The sequence below is a fragment of the Phoca vitulina genome, unplaced genomic scaffold (assembly GCF_004348235.1).
Source record: "Phoca vitulina isolate PV1807 unplaced genomic scaffold, GSC_HSeal_1.0 scaffold81, whole genome shotgun sequence".
Lineage (NCBI taxonomy): Eukaryota > Metazoa > Chordata > Mammalia > Carnivora > Phocidae > Phoca > Phoca vitulina.
This window is the reverse complement of record NW_022589784.1, coordinates 433646-444656: the sequence shown is the minus strand read 5'-3', so window position 1 is coordinate 444656 and position 11011 is coordinate 433646. Positions and strand designations below refer to the sequence as shown.

The following is an 11011-nucleotide window of genomic DNA, read 5'->3' as shown; positions in this document are numbered from 1 at the left end:
GGGGTCCCTGCTGCCCAGGCGGCTTCTGCCTGCGGACGCTGGCCCTGGTCCCCTGGCCGGGCGTGCTGGTCCGGCTTCACTCCTGGGAAGCTCCTTCCCCGCCACACTGTCCTCGGGGTGCAGCTGACGCACGGGGGTGGGAGCTGGGAGCCGCCTCCCTGGGGGGCAGAAGATCTGCGTTCATTACTGGGAATCCTGCGGGGACTTTGGTCTCTTCTCCCTCAGGTATTCACTTATTCAGCCGTTGATATCAGTTGGGACACATGAGGATTTACTTTCTAGTTTGGGTTATGACCCAATACCACTTTACTCCGTCGTCCAGATTGTTCCGGGTTCAGCCGGTGTCTGAGGCAGCCCATCATCGTGGGGTTTGATTTTTTGAGCCCCGTCCCTTCTGGCACCATGGGATGGTCCAGCTAGGCTTGTGTGTAGAAACCCAGATGTGGACGCTTGGGTGTGCTGCACCCCGTCTTAGCAGACATTTTAGAAGTTTAAAGACAGACGCTACAGAATGCACGTCCACGTGGTGGCACAGTGGACAGGGGGCACCTGAGTGGCCATCGCGAGAGACGGAATCCCAGGTCCCCAGAGGGAAGGGCCAGCCTCGCAGGGCGCCGAGGACCGCCCCCGTTTTGGCTGCAGCTAGGGCACGGCGCTGCGTCATCCCGCCCCTGTGCCGGGATCGCCGGGACCGCCGGGACCGGTCCTCCGCGGGGTAAAAGCCTCCACGTGCGGAGCCTCAGTTTCCCCACCCGCGGATGTCAGAGAAGAGCAAAATATGGAACGCTTCACGAATTTGCGTGTCATCCTTGCGCAGGGGCCATGCTAATCTTCTCTGTATCGTTCCAATTTTAGTATATGTGCTGCCGAAGCGAGCACGGTATCTGTCTTGACCCAGGCACTATTTATAGTGCTTAGAATAAATGACTTTACACAAAGGGTGAATTCCCTTACAGCGGGTCAGCGACACATTCTTTTCTAGATTCGTACAACATATAGAATAACGAAATGGGATCATTCACTGAAATGAGAAAGCGTTCACTGTTCTGCCAAATATAACTCAGGTGGCTTCTGGGACGCCACTAAAAGCCGTATGCAAATGTGCCGGAAGCGGGGTTGAGTCGCCGCCTTCCCAGAAGTCTCTGGGAAGCGGCCGCGCTGCGCGGGCAAACTCGTTGCTCCCGGGGAAGATGGCGGTGCCGGAGCCGGGGAGCTAGGGCGAGTGCAGGCAGCGGCTGCCTGCTCGGCTTGGCGCCTGGGCCGGCTCGGTGAGCGCGGGGCTGCGGGGGCCGGAGAGGTCGGCCAGCCTCCGGTCGGCGCCCGCAGCTGGGGGGAACGCAGCCCGGAGAAGGCGGGACAAGCGGGCCGGGGGCGGGGCCTGCGGGGTCAGAGGGCGGGCCTCGGGGGACGGAGGGTGCTGGGCACACGGCCGGGGGCGGGCGGGGTCTGGGGCTTGTGGCGGAGACTTGTGTGAAGCCGGGGGCGAGCTGGGGTCGGATGCGGAGAGCCGGGGGAGGCCGGGCGGGGCCGGGGGGCGGGGCTCAAGGGTAATGGGGGATTTGGTGGTGCGACCGGGGGGCCCTGTGTACGGCGGTAGATGCTGGCAGGCGAAGGGTTTGGGGTCTCTGGGATGGGTCTGAGAGTTTAGGCCGGGCCTGGGGGCTCAAGGGGCCATCCGAAAGCAAAGATTGTAGGGGATGGGCTTGGGGATGGAGGCTTCGGGGGCGGGACTTAAGGACTCGCAGGCGCTTGTGGGCGGGGCCTTGGTGTCCCCGGTCAGGGCTTGGAGAAGTAGGGGGACCTGGGGGTAGTGATTGAGAAAAATGGGGCTGATCGCACTTGTAATCTCACCGGACTCCTGCGAAAGAAAGGAAAGTAACCTATGATCGATGCTGGCACGTAAGAGAGCCACGAGGAAAAGTTCACCATCATTACTTTTGTTAGACTTCTTTAAGTTGCACCTCTGCCTCCCCTGGAGGCGGTGTCCTCGCTGCTCTTGCGTATCTGTGGGCTCTTCCTCCAGGACAGACCCAGGGCCCGACCTCTATGCACACTGCCCACTGCCCTCATCATTGCTTACTTGGACCAGTGCATTCACCTTCACCCCATCCCTGGCTGTGCACTCCAGACCGCCAGAGGGGTCCTGTTCAAATGTAGATAGCTCACAGCCCTCTGGGGGCCCCCCCTCCCACTAGGGTGAAAACCTCCAGGGCCCTGTAGGACTCGCCCCCGTCACCTCCTGCCCCCACCTTGCCCCCTTTCCCTTCGCTCATCTGCTCCAGCCACATGGGCCGCTTGGCCACTCCTCCAACGCCCGAGGGGCCATCCGTCCTCTGGGTCTTTGCACAGGTGTTCCCTCCACCTGCAGTGAACTTCCCCCAGACATCTGCATGCCTTGCTCCCTCACAACTACACTGGGATGTTGTCTTTCTGATTAGGCCTCCCTGTTCCTCCATGTTTATTTATTTATTTTATTTTATTTTATTTTTATTTTTTTTAAAGATTTTATTTATTTATTTGACAGAGAGAGACACAGCGAGAGAGGGAACATAAGCAGGGAGAGTGGGAGAGGGAGAAGCAGGAGCCCCGCAGAGCAGGGAGCCCGATGCGGGGCTCGATCCCAGGACCCTGGGATCATGACCTGAGCCGAAGGCAGACGCTTAACGACTGAGCCACCCAGGCGCCCCTATTTATTTTATTTTTTAAAAGATTTTATGTATTTGAGAGAGAGAGAGAGGGAGCATGAGTCAGGGGCAGAGGCAGAGGGTGAGGGAGAAGCAGACTCCCCGCTGATAAGGCAGCCCGACACTGGGCTTGATTCCAGGACCCTGAGATCATGACCCCAGCCGAAAGCAGATGCTTAACTGACTGAGCCACCCAGGCGCCCCTCCCTCCATGTTTAAAATGCAGCTTCCCTTACACAACACACGAGACCCAAGGGCAGGGATTGGGTTCATTTCATTCCCTGTGGTAAGCCAGCGTCCAGCGTGGAACTTGGCATCCTGCAGGGACTCAGAGAATGTCAGTGTCAACCTCCTCCCTCAGGAGCTGCTGACCATCCTCATCCTCGGTGTGTGACCTGTGGCATGTGGGCACAATGGATCTGGCTTACGTCTGCGAGTGGGAGAGATGGCCCAAGAGTACCCACTGTCCGTCAGTGCCCCTGGCCTGTGCTTGGTCCTGCCGCAACCTCATTGCCTTCACCACTGACCTTCGAAATGATGACCAAGGTGTGCTTCCTTGCCCCCCAGCCCAGCCCCCCTCGCCTGGTGTCCCCATTGGGGAACTGGGTCTCCAGCCCTGCCTGGGAGTCACCCTTCACCCATGTGGGCCCTCTCAGGGTTTTCTCATCTACAACTGGGGGTGGTGAGGACCCTAACCTCACAGGTGTGCAAAGGGCAGATGCACTGCTCTCCTACACCTGGTGCTGGGGTGGGGTAGGGGGGAAGACCCTGGAATCACCCCTTTGGGATGGAATGGGGCAAGGGATGTGCGGTCCCCTAGGGCTTGGAGACTTGATGCGCAGTTTTCCAGACCATACATGTTACTATCTTGTTTTTGGAAGCCTGGAAATTACTTTGCTGGGACCTGTTTTCTGTCTGTTGTTTAAACAATGTGTGCTTGTTGGAGAAAATTAGAAAAGCAAAGGAATTTAGCATAAGGAAAAAAAAACCACGGAGAGATGCCCACCATTAACATCTGGGGATCATTTTCTTCTAGTTTTTTCTACGTCTCTTCTAAAAACATGACCACGCTTATGGCGAGGTCACAGGCCTGCTTTGGTCTCCTTGTTAGCACCGGGGCTGTCTACACGGTCAACAGCAGAGCAGCCCTCTGCCATCCCCGTGGGTGGGATGTTCCCTGGATTCCTCCCTGAGCCCTCCTGGGGTCATCAGAAGCTTCAGGGTTGTTATGGTTGCTGTGTTGACCATGTGCTGTCCTCTGCAGACCTCACCCGCATGATCCATATCCTGGATACAGAGCACCCCTGGGATGTGCACTCCGTCAACTCAGAACACAGCGAGGCCATCACCTGCCTCGAGTGGGACCAGTCGGGTGAGGATGGGCCGGGGGCGGGTGGTCCTGCATGGCTGAGGGAGACAGTGATGTTCATCCTTGATCCTGAATCTCAAGGCAACGTGCTCTCTTTTCCTGGTCACGTCCCCAGAATACACAGCTGGGACTGGAAGCCTCAACCTGTGGCTTTGTGGCCACGACTCTTCACATTCCCCACATGCACACTTGTTTTAGGAGCACCCTTGTGCCACTCCCCTGCTTCACTGCTCCGAGGCCTGCTCCTCTGGGCCCTGGATGTACTACCAGTAGCTGCCCCCGCTCACGGTGAGGGTTTGCCCCCTACAGGCTCCCGGCTCCTGTCGGCGGATGCTGATGGGCAGATCAAGTGCTGGAGCATGGCAGACCACCTGGCCAACAGCTGGGAGAGCCACGTGGGCAGCCTGGTGGAAGGGGACCCCATCGTGGCCCTGTCCTGGCTGCACAATGGTGTGAAGCTGGCCCTGCACGTGGAAAAGGTGGGTGTCCTGCCTGAGCAAGTGGGTGCAGTAGGTGAGATTATTCACTCTGCTTGTTCACCTGCTTGTTCACCTGCTGCTCCTCTCCCACCACCAGCATCCTTTGGTTTTTCTAGTATTGGGCCCAACTCATGCTTGCAATTAAGCTGTCATCATCTGTGTCTTCAGTGAGCCACCTATTTAACTGATGGCCGCTGTCCTCAGTGGACCTTTCCATTTAACTGATGGCCGCTGTCCTCAGCGGGCCTTTCGTTTAACTGATGGCCGCTGTCCTCAGCGAACCTTCCATTTAACTGGTGGCTGCTGCCCTCAGTGGGCCTTTTCCATTTAACTGATGGCCGCTGTCCTCAGCGAACCTTCCATTTAACTGTTGGCTGCTGTCCTCAGTGGGCCTTTCCGTTTAACTGAGGGCCGCTGTCCTCAGCAAACCTTCCATTTAACTGATGGCTGCTGTCCTCAGCGGGCCTTCCATTTAACTGATGGTTGTTGTCCTTAGTGAACCTCCTGTTTAACTGGTGGCTGGCATCCTCAGGGAACCACTGATGGTTGGTTCTCAAAATCCAATTCACTGTTAGATTCAGTTATATCCCAGAATTCCTCTTTCTGTGCCCCCAGAGGGGGGGTTGTCAGGTCACAAAGGACAGACGCCTAAAGCCTGGTCAGGATGCTCTCAGCTGGGGCTGGCATTGGCAGTAAACAGACCCCTTGCTCCCTTCTCTCCCCATAGTCAGGTGCCTCCAGCTTCGGTGAGAAGTTCTCCCGCGTCAAATTCTCACCGTCACTCACGCTGTTTGGCGGCAAGCCTATGGAGGGCTGGATCGCAGTGACGGTCAGTGGCCTGGTCACCGTGTCCCTGCTCAAGCCCAGTGGGCAGGTGCTGACGTCAACGGAGAGTCTGTGCCGGCTGCGTGGCCGTGTGGCCCTGGCCGACATCGCCTTCACCGGCGGTGGCAACATTGTGGTGGCCACTGCGGATGGCAGCAGCGCCTCTCCCGTGCAGTTCTACAAGGTGTGCGTGAGCGTGGTCAGTGAGAAGTGCCGCATCGACACCGAGATCCTGCCCTCGCTCTTCATGCGCTGCACCACTGACCTCAACCGCAAGGACAAGTTCCCCGCCATCACCCACCTCAAGTTCCTGGCCCGGGACATGTCGGAGCAGGTGAGCTCCTGTCCGGGGGGTGCCCGCCCCCCCGGCTGCAGCAGCAGAACTCCACACGTTTCTCATCTCAAGCGTTGGGGTCAGGAGTCTGATGCGGGCCTCACGAGGCTAAAACCCCGGTGTGAGCAGGGCTGGTCCCCCCGGGGGCCCCTGGGAGACCTGGCTGCTGCCTTTTCCTGGCTCGTGGGCACCCCCTGCATCCTCACCGCCGGCAGCACGGGCTCTGTTCATCTCTGGGACTCCCACCCTCTGCCTCCCCCTCCTGAGGACTCTGGGCCCCAAAGCCTACAGATCCTGGAAGTCGGGATGGAGTCCTCTTTGGGGACATCTTTGTGGCCGTTGGTCAGTGGTCACCCAGGGCTCCAGTGTAACCACACATCAGTAAGGCCCCCGACTTTGTGAAGCCTTGATGGTTTCCTCGGCTGCCCCCTGCTTTCCACTGGGGGGATGGCCACCGGCGCGACATCTGCCATTCCAGCCCCGCCCTCCTGACCAGCTGCTGCCGTCCCCAGGTGCTCCTGTGTGCGTCCAGCCAGATGAGCAGCATCGTGGAGTGCTGGTCCCTGCGGAAGGAGGGGCTTCCTGTGAACAATGTTTTCCAGCAGATCTCACCTGTGGGTGAGTCCCCCCGCTCCTGGGGCACTGGGCTTCCAGCGCAGCGTGCAGGAGCTGCTCCGAACAGCTACACGGTGCCGACCCGCTCCACCCTCTTCACGCCTGCTGTGCAGCCGCTTCATTCCCGTCCTGGAGAGCCCCCTGTCCTGAGGCTCAGAGACATAAGGTCCCCCAGTCGTCCCACAGGCAGGTAGCCTGACTGCCTCACTCTGACGCCTCCTGTGGGGAGCATGTGCCTGCTTGAGGGAACAGCAGTGCAAAGGTCCTGGGGCAGAGACCAGGAGCTAGAGTGGCTGAGCAAGCAGGGGCACAAATACCCATTGCGGCAGCGCTGTGGGTACACACAGCCCCCTGGGCTGCAGAGGCCAGTTAATCCTAAAAACCACACAATCCTCCAAAAAGTCTGGTCTGTGGTGAGGAAACCGAGGCCTAGAGGGCGTGACTGAGTTGGCGCAGAACGTACCCACTGGCTCACCTCCCCCTCCCCTGCACCCATGTGGAACCCGCAGTGGCTCCAGATGGCCCTGACCTCCCCCCCACCCCCCCCAAGGCGCGCCCCCTCTCCCTGACGGACCCTGGGACGTGCTAGCCCAGCCTGAAGTGACTGAGAAGCCAGAAACGCCTCTGGGCTTTCACCCCCCCGGGGCCCACACACAGAGATGATTTCCAGTAGACGAGAGCCGGGCTCTGCTGACGAGCGCTAATGGAGCCTGGAGTGGCTGGCTGTGCCCGGGGCGGGTGGGGGGTACTCGGGACCCGCTAGCGAAGCTGTGTCAAGAGGCCCGCGTGGCTCCTGCCCCCATGGGGCAGTTACATAAGCTGCGCGCTGTGGGGCAGAGTGATTAACGTGAAGACGGTCACAGCTGCCCTTTGCCCAGACCCCGCGTCCTCAGCTTGGCGGCGGCGGGCAGGGCCACAGGTGTGCATGGCCCCCTGCCCCCGAGCAGAGGGTGACCAGCCCCAGGGCCAGCCTGGCCACAGCCACGACCTAGCGTTTGTGCCCCGTTCAGGTGCAGATGGCTTGGCGTGCTGCCTGGACGTCCGCCGTGGTGACTATTACAGCCCTGTTGTCCCTGTTGGGTACTGAATGACCTTCTGGCCTTAGGCAGTCTCAGTGCTCTCTGGGCCTCAGTTTCCCCTGGGGGCAGAGCTTGCCCGGACTCCCTCCCTGGGCTCACGGCAGGTTTATAAGCTGTGACAAGCCATTCAGGGCAGAGCTCTAAGGCGGAGGGGTGGCAGGGAGGAGCTGTGTGATAGTCAGCTGTCGCCATGTGACAGACCAGCCCCAGGCTCAGTAGCTCAAAACCACAGCTCCACGCTGTGCTGGGAGGGGCCGCCTCTGCTGCTCGGCCTGGTTTGCGTGTCTGCTGTCAGCTGCCAGGCCATCCGGGCTGCTGCCTGTCAGCTGGGCACCTCGTCTCCCCCCATGGCACGCGTGTCCCTGCAGGCCTGCCCCGGCGCGTCCCAGCGCATGAGCACTGTGGGAGTCTCTGCCCGTGTCACGTTTGCCAGCACCCACTGGCCAACCCTGGATTCACGGAAACCAGTCCGCCAGTTGTTGGGGGCTTTTATCACCAAGAGTGTGGGTGCAGGGGGGCCGATCTGTGGCACCTTGACCGTCCAGCTCAAGTCTCATAAGGCGGGCAGAGCTGCCCCCCACCCCCGGGACCACTTACATCACAAGAAAACCCGACGCAGGCTGGCCGGGTCTCAAGGGTGTGTGTGGTGGTGGGGTCCGGGGTGCTCCCACCGGCCCCAGCCTCGTGGTCCCGTGCAGTCCCAGGGCAGGATCATGCTGGTCCAGCTTTTGTCCCCGGCCCGTCGTGAGCCGTATGCCTGGCTGGGCCGTGGAGCGCTCTGAGTGGCCATGCTGGGGCAGGGTCCCCAGTGCGGGGCCAGAGGCGGGGGCCAGGGTGGCGTGCCTGGCGCCCCCTGCAGGGATCCGCCCTGCTGCATGTCTCATCTGTTCTGCCCCCCCCACCCCGTTTGCAGTCGGCGACAAACAGCCCATGATTCTGAAATGGCGTATCCTGTCCGCCACCAACGACCTGGACCGTGTGTCTGCCGTGGCGCTCCCTAAGCTGCCCATCTCGCTCACCAACACTGACCTGAAGGTGGCCAGCGACACCCAGTTCTACCCCGGCCTCGGTATTGCTCCCTCTCCGCGGGCAGCCCCTTCCCGCCCTAGCTGCCGGCGGGTGTCCCCAGCGCTCCCATGGCTCAGTTGCCTGCACTCCCACCTGCAGGGCTGGCCCTGGCCTTTCACGACGGCAGCGTCCACATCGTGCACCGGCTGTCGCTGCAGAGCATGGCCGTCTTCTACAGCTCCGCGGCCCCGCGCTCCGCCGACGAGCCGGCCATCAAGCGTCCACGGACCACCGGCCCTGCCGTCCACTTCAAGGCCATGCAGCTCTCCTGGACCTCGCTGGCCCTGGTCGGCATCGACAACCATGGGAAGGTGAGCTTCGAAGCTCTGGGCCTCAGGGAAGAGTGAGGGGTGGGCCCTGGGACCCCCATTCCTGTCCCTGCTGCTGGACAGCCCAAGATTCCTCATCTGTGTGGTGAGGTTCCTCTGACCCTCTGGGGTCCCAGAGAAAGGTCTGCTGTGGTCTGGGGCGCCCAGTAGGTGCTCAGCAAGCAGGAGCCGTGAGGATGGTTGCTCTGCACCGTGGTGACGGACATAAGCCTCCTGTGGCACCAGGGCTTCCTAGGTGCTTAGTAAATGTTTTTGTTCCCCGGGGGGCCTTGGCCTGGCAGATGGGCGCGCTGTGCACGCTCACCCTCCGCCCCAGGCAGGCCCGGCCCCCCACTTTCCATTGCAGACCCCTCACGAAATCAGCTTCTGTGAGTCGCTTTTCTTTGTGCCTCCCGCCTGAATCCACTTACTGTTGGCCCTGTCCTCGGTGTGTCCATGTGGCAGGCAGGCCAGGAGGTTTCTCCTTGTGAGAGGGGTTCCGCTTCTGGAGACCCTGTGGCCCACAAGTGGATTTGCAAGGCCCAGGGAGGGAGCGCTAGGTGCCTGGGGTCACTAGGTATGGGGCTGGGGCCCAGGTCCCCCCGGCACTCTCCTCCCTGCCTGAGGGTGCAGCCGGCTCGGCCCTCACCTGGTGCTTCCCCCTCCGGCAGCTGAGCATGCTGCGCATCTCGCCGTCCATGGGCCACACGCTGGACGTGAGCTTGGCCCTGCGGCACCTGCTCTTCCTGCTGGAGTACTGCATGGTGACGGGCTACGACTGGTGGGACACGCTGCTGCACGTGCAGCCTGGCATGGTGCAGAGCCTGGTGGAGAAGCTGCACGAGGAGTACACGCGCCAGAACGCAGCCCTGCAGCAGGTAGGCTCGCTGCCCCCACCCCACTAACAAGCTCCGAACCTCGGCATCTTCTGCGAGAAGTCAGCCCCCCGGGGGGCTCTGGCGGAAGCTGCTTCCCGGCCCCCTTGGGGGGCTGGCCCTGCCCGTGGGCCGCCCACTCCCACCGACTGTCCCCACCCAGGTCTTGTCCACCCGGATCCTGGCCATGAAGGCCTCGCTGTGCAAGCTGTCACCCTGCACGGTGGCCCGTGTGTGCGACTATCATGCCAAGCTCTTCCTTGTGGCCGTCAGCTCCACGCTCAAGTCCCTCCTGCGCCCCCACTTCCTCAACACACCCGACAAGAGTCCCGGCGACCGGCTGACCGAGGTCTGCACCAAGATCACCGACGCCGGTGGGTCCTGCCCCCGACACCCTTCACGAGCGGTCATCCTAAGCCCCACCTGAGGGGTGGGCTGTTGACCACGTGCCAGTCATGGGGTGGGGGCGGTCACCAGAAGGGCACTCACGGGGGCTCGCCCCAGAGCTGGGGACAGATGGTAGCCACAGGGGAGTGTCAGCCGGACCAGGCTGGGGAGCAGAGTCCCGACGGGCCGCTTCCCCCCCCCCCCCCCCGCCCCGGGTCCTTTTCTTCGAGGTCCGGGGCCCGGCTCACAATGGGTGCTGCGGGGTGTTGGCGGTGGGACCAGGGGCGCAGAGCCTGGCGCCCCCGTGTGCGTGCGTGTGTGCGTGCATGCGCCGCAAGGCCCTGGTGTACCTGATGGCCTGTCCCCTCGCAGACATCGACAAGGTCATGATCAACCTCAAGACGGAGGAGTTCGTCCTGGACATGAACACACTCCAGGCGCTGCAGCAGCTCTTGCAGTGGGTGGGGGACTTCGTGCTCTACTTGCTGGCCAGCCTGCCCAACCAGGTGCGGTCCCTCCTGGGCGGTCCCAGCCCCCTCCGCACAGCCCCCGCCCCCTGGGTCCTGGCCCGCCCCGCTCTGCAGCAGCGCCCCGCCCCCTCGGTCCTGGCCCGCCCCCCTCTGCAGCAGCTCCCCCGCCCCCTCTGCAGCAGTGCCCCGCCCCCTGGGTCCTGGCCCGCCCCCCTCTGCAGCACCGCCCCCGCCCCCTCTGCAGCACCGCCCCCGCCCCCTCTGCAGCGCCGCCCCGCCCCCTCTGCAGCAGCGCCCCGCCCCCTCTGCAGCAGCTCCCCCGCCCCCTCTGCAGCAGTGTCCCGCCCCCTGGGTCCTGGCCCGCCCCCCTCTGCAGCACCGCCCCCGCCCCCTCTGCAGCACCGCCCCCGCCCCCTCTGCAGCGCCGCCCCGCCCCCTCTGCAGCAGCGCCCCGCCCCCTCTGCAGCAGCTCCCCCGCCCCCTCTGCAGCAGTGTCCCGCCCCCTGGGTCCTGGCCCG

At 62.2% G+C, this 11011-nt stretch overlaps 1 protein-coding gene and 1 non-coding gene across 2 annotated transcripts in view; one reads left to right on the top strand and one right to left on the bottom strand.

The window, feature by feature from the left end:
* Positions 1–772: 772 nt before the first annotated feature.
* On the bottom strand, positions 773–879 carry LOC116625968. Its single transcript, XR_004298145.1, has one exon. It is a non-coding gene; the product is annotated as a U6 spliceosomal RNA (small nuclear RNA).
* A 272-nt stretch (positions 880–1151) lies between these two features.
* The window catches only part of MED16 (mediator complex subunit 16), a 13605-nt gene continuing 3745 nt past the window's right edge, over positions 1152–11011 (top strand). Inside the window, exons 1-11 of the mRNA XM_032394899.1 lie at positions 1152–1268; positions 3046–3230; positions 3949–4056; positions 4363–4532; positions 5260–5691; positions 6204–6309; positions 8299–8454; positions 8553–8764; positions 9433–9639; positions 9800–10010; positions 10396–10529. Of these exons, the coding sequence (XP_032250790.1) occupies positions 3098–3230; positions 3949–4056; positions 4363–4532; positions 5260–5691; positions 6204–6309; positions 8299–8454; positions 8553–8764; positions 9433–9639; positions 9800–10010; positions 10396–10529 (1869 nt within the window). The 5' untranslated portion in view covers positions 1152–1268; positions 3046–3097. The remainder of the gene's footprint in view (positions 1269–3045; positions 3231–3948; positions 4057–4362; positions 4533–5259; positions 5692–6203; positions 6310–8298; positions 8455–8552; positions 8765–9432; positions 9640–9799; positions 10011–10395; positions 10530–11011) is intronic.